The 19,348-nt window shown below is 38.3% G+C and overlaps 1 protein-coding gene across 2 annotated transcripts in view; it reads right to left on the reverse strand.

Annotated features, from left to right (window-relative positions):
* LOC137079225 (uncharacterized) overlaps positions 1–19,348 on the reverse strand; it is a 54,626-nt gene that overhangs the window by 22,076 nt on the left and 13,202 nt on the right. For both annotated transcript variants that reach the window (XM_067447176.1, XM_067447177.1), the window contains exons 10-12: positions 16,956–17,067; positions 14,078–14,168; positions 10,605–10,691 (exon numbers count right to left, since the gene is read on the reverse strand). In XM_067447176.1, the coding sequence (XP_067303277.1) occupies positions 10,605–10,691; positions 14,078–14,168; positions 16,956–17,067 (290 nt within the window). The remainder of the gene's footprint in view (positions 1–10,604; positions 10,692–14,077; positions 14,169–16,955; positions 17,068–19,348) is intronic.

The following is a 19,348-nucleotide window of genomic DNA, read 5'->3' on the forward strand; positions in this document are numbered from 1 at the left end:
ACAAATTTTACTCTCATCAGTCCACAAAATGTTCCTCCATTTCTCTTTAGGCCAGTTGATGTGTTCTTTGGCAAATTGTAACCTCTTCTGCACATGCCTTTTTTTTAACAGAGGGACTTTGCGGGGGATTCTTGAAAATAGATTAGCTTCACACAGACATCTTCTAACTTTCACAGTACTTACAGGTAACTCCAGACTGTCTTTGATCATCCTGGAGGTGATCATTGGCTGAGCCTTTGCCATTCTGGTTATTCTTCTATCCATTTTGATGGTTGTCTTCCGTTTTCTTCCACGTCTCTCTGGTTTTGCTCTCCATTTTAAGGCATTGGAGATCATTTTAGCTGAACAGCCTATCATTTTTTGCACCTCTTTATAGGTTTTCCCCTCTCTAATCAACTTTTTAATCAAAGTACGCTGTTCTTCTGAACAATGTCTTGAACGACCCATTTTCCTCAGCTTTCAAATGCATGTTCAACAAGTGTTGGCTTCATCCTTAAATAGGGGCCACCTGATTCACACCTGTTTCTTCACAAAATTGATGACCTCAGTGATTGAATGCCACACTGCTATTTTTTTGAACACACCCCTTTCAACTAATTCAACTAATTGCCCAATTGCACAGCCTTAAGAGCGTGCATATCATGAATGCTGGGTCTCATTTGTTTTCTGAGAATCTACTGAACCTACTGGTAACTTGTTTGCCACGTAGCAATAAAAAAATATACGAAAAACCTTGATTATTCTGGTAAGTCACATTGTACTGCTATTATTTTGAACAATACTGTATATATTATATATATATATATATATATATATATATATATATATATATATATATATATATATATATATATATATATATATATATATATATTAAAAAAATCACAATCTATGACAAATATACTACTATAGATGGTGAATAAATTAGGTTAGTAGATAATTCAGCAGCAAAAGTTACAAAATCATGAGTGCACAATAAATCTAAACATTTAGTGGGGGGAAAATAAAGGAAAACATAAAAGTGAATAAGTGTAGCTGTAAATCTGGTAAAATGTTACACAAAATATATTCATGAAAATCAAGTAAATATATTTATAGAAATAGGACCTATACACTAAGAAATTACATTCATTTTAAATGTATAGCAAATATTTTTATGGAGGCAGAAACATGTTATAGATAGGGCAGAACAAGAAAAGCTATTAATAATCTTTCATAGCGCAAAAGTATTATAATGCATGCCGCCACAAAGCGCGTATGCACATCACCTTGCGCAAGATGATGCATTTGAAGCAACATAGTGTAATAATAAGCGCGTATGCGCATCCCGTGCGCAGAATGATGCGCTTGAAGCAACACAGTCTCAGCGCGCTGCTCTCCGTCCACATTTAGAAGCTCAAAACACAAAGGGAAGAGATATCGGTCCTATACTTGCTATTCAGCATCAACAATAAAAGCAGCAGCAGCAACCTACAGTAGCAGCAATAACCAGCAGCAGTAATAACCAGCAGCAGCAGAAGCAATAAAAGCAGCAGCAGCAACCTACATTAGCAGCAATAACCAGCAGCAGCAGAAGCAATAAAAGCAGCAGCAGCAACCTACAGTAGCAGCAATAACCAGTAGCAGTAATAACCAGCAGCAGCAGAAGCAATAAAAGCAGCAGTAGCAACCTACAGTAGCAGCAATAACCAGCAGCAGTAATAACCAGCAGCAGCAGAAGCAATAAAAGCAGCAAGCAGCAGCAATAACCTACAGCAGCAGCAGCAGCAATAACCTACAGCAGCAGCAGCAGCAAAAACAACAGCAGCAGCAGCAATAACCTACAGTAGCAGCAGCAGCAAAAACAACAGCAGCAGCAGCAGCAGCAGCAGCAATAACCTACAGTAGCAGCAGCAGCAAAAACAACAGCAGCAGCAGCAGCAGCAGCAATAACCTACAGTAGCAGCAGCAGCAAAAACAACAGCAGCAGCAGCAGCAGCAGCAGCAATAACCTACAGTAGCAGCAGCAGCAAAAACAACAGCAGCAGCAACAAAAACAACAGCAGCAGCAGCAAAAACAACAGCAGCAGCAGCAGCAGCAATAACCTACAGCAGCAGCAAAAACAACAGCAGCAGCAGCAATAACCTACAGCAGCAGCAGCAGAAATAACCTACAGCACAACAATAAAAGGAACGGCAACAACTGTCACATGCCTGTCCTGTCTAGTGTGCACATGTGGGTTTTGTTATGTTGACCATGTGCTCCTGTCATTGTCTGATCTCTTCTCCTTGTTATCTGATTAGTGTTTGATTTCTCCCACCTGTTCTCTCTTGATTTCTTCCCTTTATAAAGCTCCTTGTGTTTGTTAGTCTCTGTCGGATCGTTGTGATGTCTACATCTCCCGTTTTTCCTGTGTCCCCGCCTTGGTATGTTTTCAGTTAGTTTTGTTATGTCTAGTTATTTTGCCCCCTTGTGGGTTTTGTTTTGAATTTATCTGCACTTGAGTCCTCACACTAGCTTTCCTTTGTGTTGTGACGTGACAATAACCTACAGCACAGTAATAAATAATTTTAGCACTCTGAGATTATTTTGAATGAAAAGTGTGTTACAAATAAAATCTATTATTAATAACCTGCAGCAGCAATAACCTACAGCAGCAGCAGCAGCAATAACAGCAGTAGCGTAGTAGATCTATTCCTCCAAGACCAAAAATATCAGCATTGTCATTGTCATACCCATTAGCATGCAAAGCACTCAGAGAGTTGTCATGAGAGAAATAGGAGTTAAACTTTACAATAAGGTCCCATTAGTTAAGTAAGGGATAATGTACACCCAGCCAGGTTGTTATCGCAGAATAAACCCCGACAGAGGGATCAGGACCCCGACGAGAAGCGGAGGCTACTTGCACGGCTACTTGTCTCAATTAAATTAGACACAAAATAAAATATCTTAATTGTTAAATATCTTAACAATCTTAAATATTGTTTTAGCTCTTATGCAAAGTTCCAAACTACTTTAAGCATTTATCTATTGCTGAAAAAAAAAAGTTATATAATATATATATATATATATATATATATATATATATATATATATATATATATATATATATATATCATATACACAGTGGGTAGGAAAGTATTCAGACCCCTTTAAATTTTTCACTCTTTCTTATTGCAGACATTTGCTAAAATCATTTAAGTTTTTTTTTTCATTAACGTACACACAGCACCCCATATTGACAGGAAAAAAAACAGAATTGTTGACATTTTGGCAGATTTATTAAAAATGAAAAAATGAGATATCACACGGTCCTTAGTATTCAGACCCTTTGCTGTGACACTCATATATTTAACTCAGGTGCTGTCCATTTCTTTTGATCATCCTTGAGATGGTTCTACACCTTAATTTGAGTCCAGCTTTGTTTGATTATACTGATTGGACTTTAGGCCATCCTTAAAGGGGGGGTGAAACACTCAGTTTCAGTCAGTGTCATGTCAATCTTGAGTACCTATAGAGTAGCATTGCATCCTGCATATCTCCGAAAAGTTTTTATTTTTTTAATAATTATATAAGAAAGATGCGCTGTTCCGAGTCTTTCCGGAAAAAGCCGAGCGGGTGGGGGCGTGTCGTGTGAGCGGAGCTAAATAATGACGTGTGCAGCAGCGCGCTGTGTGTTGAGTCGAGCGTCATCCCTAACAGCGGAAAAAAACTTTATTCAAAATAAAAATATGGCTTTTAATCAGATACAGCCATACATCTATGATCCGGAATCAGACCCAGAGGCTGCAGTTGAACAGGAGCAGCAGCAAAAACGACTAGAGCAGGACGTCTGTATGTGGTAAGTTACAAGTTATACACTAACTATATAATATGCTTAGCGGCTTGTGTTATTTACATATTTATACTTGAATTATACAAGGAAATTCCGCCCCCACTAACGTCAATGGGGACGCATGATCTCAAAAAACTTGCCGAAACTTATGACTAACCGGAAGTAGTATTTTTGACAAAGAAATACTCCCATCAAACGTCCACCTTAACTTTTGAAACTTTGTCTATGTTTAGTATGGGATTCCAAGTCTTTAACAGTGTAAAAAGATCAGTATGCATGAAACAGCATTTCACCCCCCCTTTAAAAATATTTTGGTTTGCAGTAACAGTATAAAAAACAAAAAGGGTCGGTAGGTAGGTCAATTTTTTTTTTTTTTTTTCACATTTTAATGTAAAGAAAAAAAGTACATTTTTGGTGATGGTGATTACGTAGGTATGAATCTAAACAAATTAGCATATCGTGACGTCACTAACTGGGTCTTCAAGCCGTGCCTTCGGGCGTGTAGGCTAATTGCAGGCTATATAGACCACAAACAAATAGAAATATTTGTCAAAAACATGTTTATTGCATAAATTTCAGGTGCATTCATTAAGAAAAGGTTCCAACCACCAGCTAGCTGTCATTGACTCATAGCTGTCAACCCTCCCTTTTTTTCTGAGTTTCTCAGGTATTTTAGCTCTTTTCCCGCTGTCTTCACGTTTTAGTATTTTCCCGTGATATGTTCCGTATTTTTACGCTCGATTGTGTTAACTCAGAACACATCTGTGTCTCTGAAGGGGCATGCACTTGTTGCTAGACCAACACATCTGGTGATATAGACTAGTGTATTTGAATATTAAAAAGCAAAAAGTTGTTTTTATGAATTCAATTAATTATAACCTACATTTACTGGTAAATATTACAGTAAACAAACATCACAGACAATGGCAGACCATTTTTTTCAGACATTATTTTATTTTTGTAATATTATGTATTGTCTCTCAGTTTTTTTGAAGAGACACTGCCCCTCTTTCCTCCTTCTTGGCAGCCTACATTTAGAATAATAGATTTGATTAACGTTAATGATGAAAAAATCGTTTGGATTGTTTTTTCTGCCGTCGAACCACAGCCGTTCACTAAATCAGTGTTTCTCAACCTTTTTTCAGTCATGGCACCGTTTGGAAATGTTCTAATTTTGTGGCACCCCCATACATACGTTACGCTAGGGGTGTAACAGTACAGATTGCTCACGGTTTGGTTTATATCACGGTTTTAGGTTCACGGTTTCAGTACGGTTTGGTATTTGCCATGCTAAGGGAAAGAAAGAACTACTGTCAAATAAAAATAAAGAAAATAAGAACAAAAAACTTAAATACAAGCAGTAGCACAAATAAATACTATTGAGCAAAGATACTAATAAAATAAAAAATGCTTTTCAGATTTTTCAGGTAGGTCTAACATTAGTTTTTAGGTAGAGAAATTGAATAAATAAATCAAATGTAAAATAACTGCACATTTAACTGTTAAAAAATAAAAAATTAATCCTTATTAAACTTACAAAAGCTATTCAATCAAGAGCAGTGAGTTATGTCCTTATCTTTTGTTTGACATTAAACAGACAGCAGTAAAGGCTACTGCCCCTTTAAGACCTAATACAGGGATATGCTCGTCTTTCTCGGCTGTATGTTAACTTAAGGCATGTACAGACATGTCTGCTTAGATACTCATCAAGATCAACATGTTGACATACTTTCTGTGTGAGTTTGTCCTTTCAAGCGCAAGACTTGAAGAACTCAATATTTAGGCGCTGTAAGACGTGCGCGCGCTTTTGGACGAGCGGACAGAGACAGATCTTCTCTCATTCGCATCTTCTGGCGAATATACCCGGGTGATGATGATGAAAATGACTGGTCATACGGCAGCACTTGCATGCGTTGAACACAGTTTACGAAGATAGACCGTTTTACCCACGTTTTTCTTTTATTATCGCTGTTGTAGTGTAGCCTGTCTCTGAGGAACCAGCACGTGTATGCATCAACAGAACCATACATAAAGCATTATTTTTCAAGTTACCAGTGCCGCCGCTTGCACCACGCGCCGGGGTCGAGCAAAACACACGCTACCCATAGCAACGCATTATGACAATGACATTTCAGACTGACAGATACAAGATTAACGTTTTTTTCGCCATTTGTTACTGTTTTGTACACGTTGTTATATTAATTATAATTCAAATTCTATTTTATTGGCCACAATATAGTAATGATGAATGTTGAGAGGGGCACTTTTGATTAATTTTCAAAAAGGGCAGAGGCTCAAACCCCCAAAGCCCTCCCCTCTGCAGTGCACTTGCCTGGTGTGTGTAACGTGTCCATGGTCCTGACTCCTGTCACAAAACGCGGTGAAATCTCCGACAGGGCTTTAATAGTCTAACGTTACAGTGAATGAGAGTATGAGCCGAAACGAACACACAGGCCGTAGTGTGACATCCATAGTGTAAACATAGATGACGTCACAAGTTTTTCTATAAAAGAAAGATCGTAGCCTTCGTTTGTAGGCATAGGCAATTCATATATTTATAATACTTACTAAAATATAATTCATATTATTTTATTACTTTTGTATTAGTTGTTTGAAGATTAAAAAAAAGAAATTGGTCGGTCTTAAAGCAAATTTTCAACCGACAAGTCGGTCGGACTAAAAGGAAAACATTTTTTTTTTTGAGTCAGCCCTAAATTGACAGGGTGGTCGGGTTACGGCAAACAAGAATATTTCTAAGGATGGCCTTATTACGAAAGCCACACACCTGTCTATATAAGACCTTACAGCTCACAGTGCATGTCAGAGCAAATGAGAATCATGAGGTCAGAGGAACTGCCTGAAGAGCTCAGAGACAGAATTGTGGCAAGGCACAGATCTGGCCAAGGTTACAAAAAAAATCTGCTTCACCTAATGTTCCTAAGAGCACAGTGGCTGCCATAATCCTACAATGGAAGACGTTTGGGACGAATAGAACCCTTCCTATAGCTGGCTGTACAGGCAAATTGAGCTATCCCCCCACCAGTCGGAGCTTTATGGCAGAGTGACCTGACAGAAGTCTCTCCTCAGTGCAAGACACATGAAAGTTTGCAAAAAAAACACCTGAAGGGCTCCAAGATGGTGAGAAATAAGATTCTCTGGTCTGATGAGACCAATATAGAACTTTTTGGCATTAATTCTAAGCAGTATGTGTGGAGAAAAATATTACCTGTCCATTACAGTCCCAACAGTGACGCATGGTGGTGGCAGCATCATGCTGTGGGGGTTTTTTTCAGCTGCAGGTACAGGCCGACTGGTTGCAATCGAGGGAAAGATGAATGCAGCCAAGTACAGGGATTTCCTGAACAAAAACCCTCAGAGTGCTCAAGACCTCAGACTGGGCCAAAGGTTCACCTTCCAACAAGTAGGGATGCACGATATTATCGGCACGACATCGGAATCGGCCGATAAACGCTTAAAATATAAAAATCGGCATCGGTCGATATGAAAACATTATGCCGATATGCCTTGCCGATATGATAACGTGTTGATATGCGCCTGCAATAACTCACGTGTGCAAGGAGTGCTACAGCGATAAGACCATGTCAGCACTGCAGTCATTCTTCAAGTGAAAACAAGACAATACATTGCATGTACAGTGATTTATATTGGCTGTTTTTAAATGCTGCCTTGAATTTCTGAATGCACGTACAGAAAGACGTGACCGTCAGCAGCAGATTTGCCACGTTTTCACAACAAAACTAGCCCAAAACAAGCCCAATCGCGTCTCCCCACTCTCTAGCACGTGCGGCAGCCTCCACAGCAGCAGAAGCTCCTCCAGGTCCTAGTGCCCTCCCGCTAGACCGCTATATATTTATACATGTAGTGGGGGCGCTGTTGTTACACTAATACAATGAAAAGTAGAATACACAAATAAATTGAAGTTACTTCTTGTTCTGATTAAACAAATCAGTAATGATGTCATAAATCACAAGCATGACACTTGTAAATTAAATACTTTTATATACAGTGTATTAATCTGTAATAAAATTTTACGAAATGGATGATGAAAAATAATCCAAGGAGCTCTACAATAATTGTAGAATTAAAAGACAGCATCAATGGATGTCATGCCACCCCCACTTCATGTGCACAAACGTTAAATCCAAAAATACAATATTTAGGTTACAGCTGCATCTGGGGTGAAAAATTACTGACTTTATTATTGTTATTTTCAGAGCTTTTAATATACTCTTATCATAAAAAGAACTTTATTAACATTTATTTATCTTCAACAAGAATCCTTTTAGTAAGGATACCTCAGAAATCTGAAACCAGAATGAAAAAAAAATAGTTTTTGCTCAAAATGGTGTTGTTTCCAAACAAAGGGAAAAAATAAACATATATCGGCATCGGTATCGGCATCGGCCTAAATGAGCTGAAAAATATCGGCACATCGGATATCGGCAAAAATCCAATATCGTGCATCCCTACCAACAAGACATTGACTCTAAGAACACAACTAAAATAACGAAAGAGTGGCTTCACAACAACTCTGTGATTGTTCTTGAATGGCCCAGCCAGAGCCCTGACTTAAATTTAATTGAGCATCTCTGGAGAGACCTGAAATGGCTGTCCACCAACGTTTACCATCCAACCTGACAGAACTGGAGAGGATCTGCAAGGAGGAATGGCAGAGGATCCCCAAATCCAGGTGTGAAAAACGTGTTGCATCTTTCCCCAAAAGACTCATTGCTGTATTAGATCAAAAGGGTGCTTCTACTAAATACTGAGCAAAGGGTCTGAACACTTAGGACCATGTGATATTTCAGTTTTTCTTTGTTAATAAATCTGCAAAAATGTCAACATTTCTGTGTTTTTCTGTCAATATGACCAAAATGCCCTTACATAATTTTAGCAAATGCAATATAACAAAGAGTGAAAAATGTAAGTGCGTCTAAATACTTTCCATACACACTGTATGTAGAAATGAATGCTGAAAGAGATAGTTCACCCCAAAAACGAAAATTAGCCCATGATTTACTCACCCTCAAGTCATCCTAGGTGTATATGACATTCTTCTTTCAGATGAATAAAATCATCTGTTACATTTAAGAAGTCCTGGCTAATCCAAGCTTTGGCAGTAACAGTTAGTTCTGTGGTCAACACAAAGAACCAGAGCACCGAAGGTGAAGCAGAGCTTGTTGATAGATTAAACATTCGCCGTATCCGGTCAGCAAAACTCCGAACACATCTTCCCTTTTTAAGAATGACTTCAGTGCCGTTCTTTGTTCTTTTCTAAGAGAAAAGCTTAACTCCAAATCTTCCAGAGTCGCGGTCAAAGCTGATTCGAAAGACCGCCGCCGTTCGCCAGTTTCTGTGTTTACTAGAAGCGGATGCCTTACCAACCTTATATTCTGCTTTCTTGAAATATGAGGGGGGTTATACTAATAAATAAAGTAGCTGGGTTTATCAAACTAAATGTTATATGCATGTGAATTTTCAGATATACTATATATTCTCAGTACAGACACATATTTGTGTGAATGATTCAAAATGACTACTGCTTCCGGCATCTTTGAAGACAGTCAGTGACACCACCGAGCAGAGCAAGGTGTACAGAATAGCAACATCGGCTAAAATAGCTGTCAATTCCCTGAGGCGAAAAAACATAAGCCCTTACTGACATCCAAATGCTGAGTCAAGCCTATTTTGATGCCATATAACACCCATAACCTCTGGAAAAATCCCCGATACATCCATGACCCTGACCTCCACACACTCGACTGACCTAAACTTCCAGCCCTCGTCCGGTATATAATCATCTGTTCACACAGAAAAGCTTCTGAAGATGAATGTCACGTCCCTGCAAACCTTTCAAACGCTACATTTCTTCATTAGAGTGATTTCAGAGCACTGAGTGAACTTGACATGAGAGAGAAATGTATTAATGGTGCAGAATAGAGGAGCCAGGTGGGTATGAGGGACTCGAATAAAAACTAACTTTAAGATGCATTGAAAGTACAAGAGGGATTTCAATTTTTTTTTACTCACAGGTAGAAAAAGCATTCAGAGTGCTCTTTGGGCTACATCTTCTTCCCGGCACTACCTCTCTCTAACTAATAAATGACTTGGAGGAAATTTGCCATTAGAAACTCCTTCAGACCACTCTAAGTGCTGATTCGTTGGGAACAGAACCCCTGTGTATTAATGTATGATATTTTTTTCACCTCAAGTCTATTTAATTTATTTTTTCCAAACACCTGCTGTCTGCCAAGATTATCTTTTGCATTAGTAAATGAGCTTTTTATTCTTTCTCTTTGTTTCCCCCCCCTTCGTTCAGCTGTGTGCCTCAGGAGCCACCTTTGCGAAGCTTCAATACTGATTTCCTCCAGGCGTACTGTGAGACTTGAGTTCACATGAGATTGTTTTTCCACAAACAAACTTTTCATTTTCTTTTTCTGTCAATCATAATCATCAGTGCAGTGCTAAATGCAAAACAAATGCCTGCACAACCACAAACATGCAAATGAATATACATACACACACACACACACATTCTGCTTAAACTTAAAAGTAATAATGAATGCAAAAGTGCAAAAAATCTTTTCTTGTATCACCCGAAAACAATAAATGCATTCTATATTGGCGGCGTATCTTGAATGATCCCTAATGTTAAGTAATTCAGCAGAGTTCAGATAAAAAGAGTGGCAAAAAGCAAAAGAAACCAAGTCAGGCTGACACAAACATGACTGACAGGTGCATATGAGGTGTTTGTAATGCGAGTCTCACCGGCGTGAGGTCCTCCATACAGATGGGCAACTCTCGCAGCGTGAGCAGCAGGTCCAGGCGGGCGCTCAGGTTCGGGATGTTACACATCTGAGGAAGAGGTGATATTTCATTGGACGATCTGGACAATGTTGCAAAGATATCCAACAACACCTTCACACATGCTTAGCTTGGTTCATATGGGTGAATCTCACAAATAGAAAGTGGAAAATATACAGGTTATATTTCATACCAAAATCAAAAGCGAACAAAAACCAAGAAATTATATATTTTATTCATAGTATATTTTAGGACCACTTTAAACCCTTTAAAATAGGATACTTCATGTTAATGCATAGGACTCATGAAGTAAAAATAAATTAAATGAACACTCCATGGTTTTTAAAAATAGGTCTTGTTTGGCAGTTTGGCAGGGTCGCCGATAGCTTAGCATAATGAATGGAATCCTACGTCTGTATATATATATATATATATATATATATATACCCCACAAAGATCCTGGTTTTTATTAAACAGTTGAGTCTTTTGATTTTGGGGTGACATGACATATTTTTTACATATTGCCTAAGATTCCATTATTCAAAGTTCAACAGGTTCCCAGATATCATCTGAAATACAACACATAATGTATTTCCTTCAGATTAGATATACACATATATATATTTCAAGGTAAAGGCATTTATATTTTACATGTATTATGCAGTATGTTTCTCACATATCTGATGCATTTTAAGTGACCACCACTGCTGGAAGGTGTTCCTAAAACATACCATTATGCAGGGCTCATTATCCAGGAACGATGTTTGCAGAAAGTCGTGAAAGACTAAAAAAATCACTTCTATAAATCCCAGCCTTAAACCTTTGCAATAGATTGATTAATGCCTCACAAACGGCATTTGTCCATGGTTGTTAAAATGACTAAAGATTCCTCTGAAGACAGCAACAGCTAAATTCTCTTATAAAATCTGTTTATCAAGTTGTGTGGTTCATTTGCATTGTAAAGATGAAGGTTAAGAATTCAAACCAACAGCTGTCAAATTAAATCCCCTCATGGATTTTTCACATAATGAGGATCAAACTAAATTCTTAGACATCCTCCAGGTCCTGCAAAAAAGCCGACCTAGCCGACTGACCTTAATTGCCCCGAATCTGTAGGTAATGTATAATGCGGGCTAACATACATGAAAGATTTTAAACCGATACATGAGAATCTACATATAACGGGAATGGTCCCGAAACTGCAAAACTGTGTGCAGTGCTTTTATAGAATGCAGATTAATAGTCATTACTGTCAAAAACCAGAGGTGTCAAAAGTATTCACATTCATTACTCAGGTAGAAGTATAGATACTAGGGTTTAAAAAGACTTCTGTAGAAGTTGAAATTCAAACCAACAGCTGTCAAATGAAATCCCCCCTGAATAAGTATTAGCTGCATATATTCCCATTGAAAATGAATGCATTTTAGTACAATGCAAATACATTAAAGAACCATATGTGTACTACTGAGGATTACGTGATTTGTCATGTGTAGGTGCGATGGATCGTGTACAAACCAAAAGGATGTCGGAACGGTATATGTTTATACTTCTCATCCAACCACAGTCAAATTCACAGTCAATCTGGATGGTGCGATTTATCAGGATAGTTTTTTTTTTTTTTTTTTTTTTTTTTACGATGACGAGCCAGAATGAAAACAAGCCGAAATAGAAAGTACAGATAATTGCGTGAAAATGTATAGAGTAGAAAGTAAAAATCTGGCTAAAAAAAAATTACTCCAGGAAAGTATATATACCGCAAATTAACCTTGCCATAGTGAAATAATAAGAGTTCAGTACATGGACATCACATACTGTGAGTCTCAAACACCATTGGCTCCTCCTTCATATGTAAATATCATGAATAAAAAACACCACAGAAAAATAAGTGATTCTCAACATAACGCCACTAGTGACGCAATCGCTGGGCATCATTTATATGTACGCCCCCAACATTTGCCTCTGTCCAAACATGTTCATTGTCAGGCGGAACTGACGGAGCCGAATCATCGGGACTGCAGGTAAACATGCGACACTCGAGGATAGCAAAAACTCTAGGAAGCTCTCATGACACATCATGTTCCAGGCTGTGCAGGAGATGTGAGGACTTTTCATATGTCAGCAGTCATGGTTGAGGTTTATTATAATCGGATACCGCAACAATTTAATTCAAAATCGTCCGTTTGTTCTGCCCATTTCAAGCAAGCTTCGCTCAGCGTCTTAAACTGAAGAAAGGCGCAACTATATTCCTGCAAGCAGTAAGTAGTGATTTATGTAGACGGCATTGTCTAGATAACGCAAGATGCTAGTACAGTAACAACAGGAAACTCCAAGGACCATACCAAACAAAATAGTGTGTCTAATGACAAAGGTTAATATTATTTTGTACTACAAAATACAACTGTAGATACGTTGCTTACAGATCGTTCAGTCGATCCTTCTAGCAAACTTCACCTTTTCCAACATATAAGTTAAAAACGACTAAAAAAAGGCTATTCATTTTGTAAAAATATAAGTTATATGTTTATATTTTTGAGAACTGAAGTAGGCCTATGATGTTTTTGCATGCTTGTATCTCAGAGTACATCACAGTCACTGCGTAACATTAGCCTACATTGTGACTAACATAATATAAACATGCAACATCTCAAATGGAGATTGCTGAAATGCAGCTTACTTGTTTATTGGTGTTTTCAGATCATCTGCGCGCGTGAGAGAGAGAGAGCTCGAGTGCATATAGTTGCCAGATTGGACATGTTTAGGTAAAACACAGTATAGTATACGGGTTTGTTTTCACAGAAAAGCTCTGTTTGGGGGATTTAAATTACTAAAATCTGGCAACCGCCAACACGCAAGCTCTTTCTCGCACGCGGATGATCTGAAAACACCAATAAACAAGTAAGCTGCATTTTATCAATCTCCATTTGAGATGTTCTGCTTAAAGTGTCATTCAGTCGGTCTGTGTTCTGTCAGGGCGGTCAGACTCACGAGCCGCTTCGCTGAACAACTGAACTGCTGTGCTGTGAGCTGCTGAAATAAGCCAATCAGAGCAGAGCTCAACAGTAATATTCATGAACCTTTCAAATAAGGCAAAAATAGAGCATTACATTGTAGGGGCAATTTATAGGGTTGTAAATGGACCTGTAAAACTGTATCTGGACAATTTTTGCCCTTAAATAAGCCACATACCCTCTATGTAGATATCAGAGAACAATTTATCATATTGTTTCAACTCATTCTAGAGCACCTTTAAGTATGCTGAAATATGATAACACTTTTTGTTTTAATAATCAAAAGTTGCATTATTCAGGAAAGGTATCTGAAGAAAGAGGAATTAAAAATATTAGACACAAAAATATCATTCAAGTAATTAACAGCACATCACGTGATTATCACATCTGCTTGTTATCGCCTGATTAACCAGAGCGTGATGTCTTTACCTCCATCATGTACTGGTCCACCACATGCAGTTCAGTCACGTCTTCTTTATGTGATTTATACATCTCAATGTCATCCGCGGTGGGCACGTATCTGATGAAGAACATAACAAATGAATACATGACAAAGCACTGAAATGCCTGCCCTAATTTCATTTTACACCAGTCCAACCTCTCTGCTTCATTAATACTTCATAGATGCCCATTTTAAGCATGCACAATTCTAAAAGGATGTCACACAATCCTTGTTCCTTCTTTACAGGTTGACTGCCTAGCGAGCCTATTTTCTCCTCCAAGATTGCCTCCTTTTCTGCTCTGAAAAGGGTGCATGCTACTCTGATTTCCAGTGGCCCGATGAACAGAGGTTTATTAAAAGACAAGTTACAGTCAGCTTGTATAAAGTGCTCAGGTAGTTGATGTTTGGATGTTCCTGACTTGCATCCTGTTTGAACCCAGCTCGCCTCCAAAATGGACCTGTGTTCAGGTCGTTTTAGTGTGTTTCAAATCCATACCACACTGACTATTTCATGAGCCCAAGGATGTTCCGATGGAGAAACAAGCAAACTTAAGCCACCTACCATTAATATTGCAGTTTCTGCTGGGACCATCTCGATTAAGACTGTATTCAGAAACCCATGTGGCCGCACTTAGATATTCGTCGTATTTGGCTCAATAAATATAAATCTCTCAGTAGGTACATTAGATTATGCCTCCCGCATGCAGGTCGGCCTCCAGCAGTCATCTAAGGATGTTTCTTGCAGTAAAATGCAGAGGAGAAAGCATTTCTCCAGCTTCCCTCAGGGCAACTCAATAGTTTCCTTTTCCTCAAATACATCAGATAAAAGTTTTATAAAGCAGGCTGTTCTGTTAAGAGAGCCTGGCATGTGTTCTTTTATATTAGCATTAAGGAAATGCTATGGTGTCTTCCTCAACATGAACTGCCCAAGACTTCTCATGGTCTCTGTGGTCTTCATTACATCTACCACTGGAGTACCTTACAAAACACAGACCTCACTCTGTTCTTTCACATTTAACTGTGGTCTGCTGATCTCAACTACTATATTTTATTAATATTTTATAAAAAAGTAAATGACTAATAACACTGACAATCTTTTTTTCCAAGCATATAAGAGCTAGTTCACCCCCCAAAAAATGAAGTCATCCTAGATGTATATGACATTTTTCTTTAAAAAAATCCTGGCTAATCCAAGCTTTATAATGGCAGTGAATTGTTGCATCATTTTTTTGAAGTCCATAAAAGTGCATCTGTCTAGCCCCTTTCACACTGCGATTCCGGCAAATACAAGGATAATGCGACCCGACATTTGTTCCCGGGCCGCTAGATTTGGTCCATTCACACAGCCAGCCAAATACCGTAATATGTGCGCTTTCACACACAACCCGTAACGGTCCCGGGTCGAGTTGACACGTGACATCCTGATGTGACGTATAATGAGCGATATCACCTTCAGCGCGGATAGTAAGGAGCTCCGTGGTCTCGACTTGTGTCCAGTTTGCGCACATTTCTGCTTGTTTAATTTTAGTTTCTTTTGTATACGAACACTCTCTGCGTTTAAAACACCGACTAGCTCTTCTGGCACTGCAGGGTTGTATTATTGAAAAAACAAGCTCTAGGAGTCGCACGATAACTAAGTACACGTTGCGCCATTAGTTTTGGCTTTTGATCACACAGCGCTCGTCCCGGGTCAAATCCCGCAATGTTACTAGGTCCCCGACCCGGGTTCAATTCGATAATCAATTCCGGGACGTGGTTGCTTTAACACAGAAGGCGATGACCTGGCAATGTTCCGGGAATATTGCGGGTCCGACGTGCAGTGTGAAAGGGGCTTCTGTCATATAACTGCTCCACACGGCTCCAGGGGGGTTAATAAAGGCGTTCTGAAGGGAATCGAGAGGCACTACACTTTTTCTATAAGTTGACAATACGATCGACCGGAAGCTAGATCATTTACTTTATAAAGTTTTAAATATGGATATTTTTCTTACACAAACTCGATTTTATTCGTCTGAAAGAAGAATGTCATGTACACCTAGGATGACTTGAGAGTAAGTAAATCATGGGCTACTTTTCATTTTTGGGTGAGCTAACCCTTTAATATTTGAGGTGAAAATGTCCATGCATGTATAGGGTTTTTGGATTATGAACCTTAATGGTATTAAAAATTATATTTCATAAAATATATTTTGTAATTAAATACTACGGTCTATTCTGGTCATACGTGCATCAGCTTTATATAAAATGTGCTTAAAATTGAATTTAAATGGTATAATTTGTCATCTCACACAACTACACTACTGTTCAAAGTTTGAGTCAGTAACATTTTTTTTTAAAGAAATGTATATTTTTATTCAGCAAGCATGCATTCAATTGATCAAAAGCAGTAAACACATTAATAATGTTACAAAAAAATCTATTTTCTATTTTCATAAACATCCTGTACGCATTTTTAAACTTGATATGACATGGCACTCTTAAAGGGATTGTTCACCCATTTACTCGTTGTTCCAAACCTGTATTTTTGATGTGGGTAACCAGTATTTTTTCCTACTATAGGAATGTCAATGGCTACGTCAAATGTCTGGTTACCAACATTCCTCAAACGATCTTCATTTGTGTTCAACAGAAGAAAGGAACTCATACATTTCAAACAACGTGAGGGTGAGTAAATGATGACAGAAGTTTCATTTTTGGGGTGAACTATGCCTTTAAAGAGATACGGTAGTCTGCATGTGTTCATAGACCAACAATTAATCAATCAACAGCCCTACTTAAAATACACACACCACCACTTGTGAAGAAATGAACTATTGTGTCAGGTGTGGAGTTTGGCAGGCTGCTTTGTCTCCATGTATCTCTTACCTCCTTAGAGAGGCAATATGCTCGTCTGAGAGACCCCCTTCCTCTTCATTTATAATCAACAATTTGTCCTTGAGCTCTTTTGGATGCACAGGGAAACTCTTGAGAAAAATATCTGTGGGGACAATACACAATACATTTACACAGGAGCACACATATTCAGTCATGAGCAACTCTTGAAACAATCTCTCCTGACAGCAGCTATCCCTACCTGTGATGAAAAACTCCAAGAGCATTTTGAAGACAAAAGGTTTGTGTGCTTAATTACCTCTCTATACATGATCCAGGGAGGGCCAGATGCATGCTGATTTGCATTGTACAAAACCTGAATGGATGGGAATTTCATTTTACCTAATAAACCTAGCTGTGCTAAAGCTACAAACAGAAAAAAAGGTATGAATAATGTGAGCTGTGGCGGCTGGGCTTACGCTCATTAAAGCAACATATTCACACTGATTGAGTGGCACCAGGATCAAGGGTACAATTACAATGTTAAGCCATTTTTCCCTGTTTGCATCAAGTTGTAGAACAGAGAAAAAAACGTAGCATTCAATCCTGTGTGAAAGGAAGGTTCTTGCACGGCAGACATGATTTCACAAAGCAATGAGCCAAACAAGAAAATCCACAGTAGCTTCTTGATTTCATCCATATAAACATTGGAGGCCATGTAACATTCATAAAAACCAACAACCACAAAACACAAAACAGACTAACAGAGTGAGTATTTAGCATTTACAATCACTCTGATATTTGATACGGCAGAAATTAAGATTTTGACGCAAGTGTTTTTTGCTAGTTTCAGCCAGACACAGTAATCATTTTTACATCCAGCGGCACATTGTTTAAATAGCAAATGTACTCTCGCCAATCTGTTCGCGTATGGGTGTGCTGGTCTGAAAATTAGGTGTGTTCAAGGCTTCAGGCGCATTGTAAATGTGTTGAATTTTAAATCAATTGCACCATTGGACAACAAAATCCTGGTGTTAAGTCAATAGCGCAGTATTTTTTTAATTATTATTATTAAAGGGCGCGTAAGAAATATGCACCTAAAGTTGCACATTTCGTCATGTAATGGCGTTTAAAGGGAATGGGAGACTCTGATTGGTTTATTGCACGTTACATCTAAAATACACCCATGACTCATTAAGAAACTAGGTACAAAACTTTTGGACCATGTGTCCAGCGTGCCAACCTTTCCATCGTTAAACTAGCAAAAGTTAATTTGGACACGGCATAAGTGCACCTGTGCTTCAGACCATGCAAAAAAATGCCTTAAAAGATCAATTTTACTTAATAAGCAAATATAATATTTTAATAATTTGCTTCCAAACAATGACAATTTCAATAATTTATTTTTGGAAATAACCATTAAAAAAAACACCAATACTACACTGAAAAAATAAATCAAAAAATGATTGAGAATGACATTTTCACGCATCTTAACATATAATTTTGTGCTTGTGCTTTAATGTGCCACTTTTGTAAAATGATACTGTTCACCTTATTTTCATGGTGTGTGATTGCACTGAAAACAGCCAGAGCTGTAATAGCTAACGGGGACTTCAGACTACGTTCCTCTCTCGATTCCTGAAACTCTACCCCAGCTGAACAGCCAAACCTCTCTGAAAAGCCTTCAAACTGTTACTGCCGCTCTAATCATGGGTTTTCGATTAGCGATTTATTTTCTTTACAGGTGGTATACGCAGTGGGAGCAGAAAAGTTCAGATACATTGTACAGTCCTTGAATTCAGAAATAGGCAAGTTCACTGTAAAGCCATTAGCTATAACTCTCTATAAAGGCTTCTCTTTAGCAGTTTTTGGGATTAATACAAAAAAAAACATCATTACAAATATATTTTTAATACAAAAATGAAAGGGTTCATTGTTCACTTACTTCAGTACTTTAGCTTTAATTTAGGCTTTTATTCACACATAAACATTCATCAACTCACATCAGTTGTGGTAAACAGAAGCTAAAGCATGTTCGCTTGATATGCTAGAACCAATGAGGTTCATTCTCATGTTACATATAACGTTTGAGCTTCAGCAAGAACCAATGAGGTTCACTCTCGTGTTACGTATCACGTTTGAGCTTCAGCAAGAACCAATGAGGTTCATTCTCATGTTACGCATCACGTTTGAGCTTCAGCAAGAACCAATGAGGTTCACTCTCGTGTTACGCATCACGTTTGAGCTTCAGCAAGAACCAATGAGGTTCATTCTCGTGTTACGCAGCACGTTTGAGCTTCCTCAAGAACCAATGAGGTTCATTCTCGTGTGTTACGCATCACGTTTAAGTTTCCTCAAGAACCAATGAGGATCATTCTTGTGTTACGCATCACGTTTGAGCTTCCTCAAGAACCAATGAGGATCATTCTCGTGTTACACAGCACGTT

This window comes from Pseudorasbora parva, chromosome 6 (assembly GCF_024679245.1).
Source record: "Pseudorasbora parva isolate DD20220531a chromosome 6, ASM2467924v1, whole genome shotgun sequence".
Lineage (NCBI taxonomy): Eukaryota > Metazoa > Chordata > Actinopteri > Cypriniformes > Gobionidae > Pseudorasbora > Pseudorasbora parva.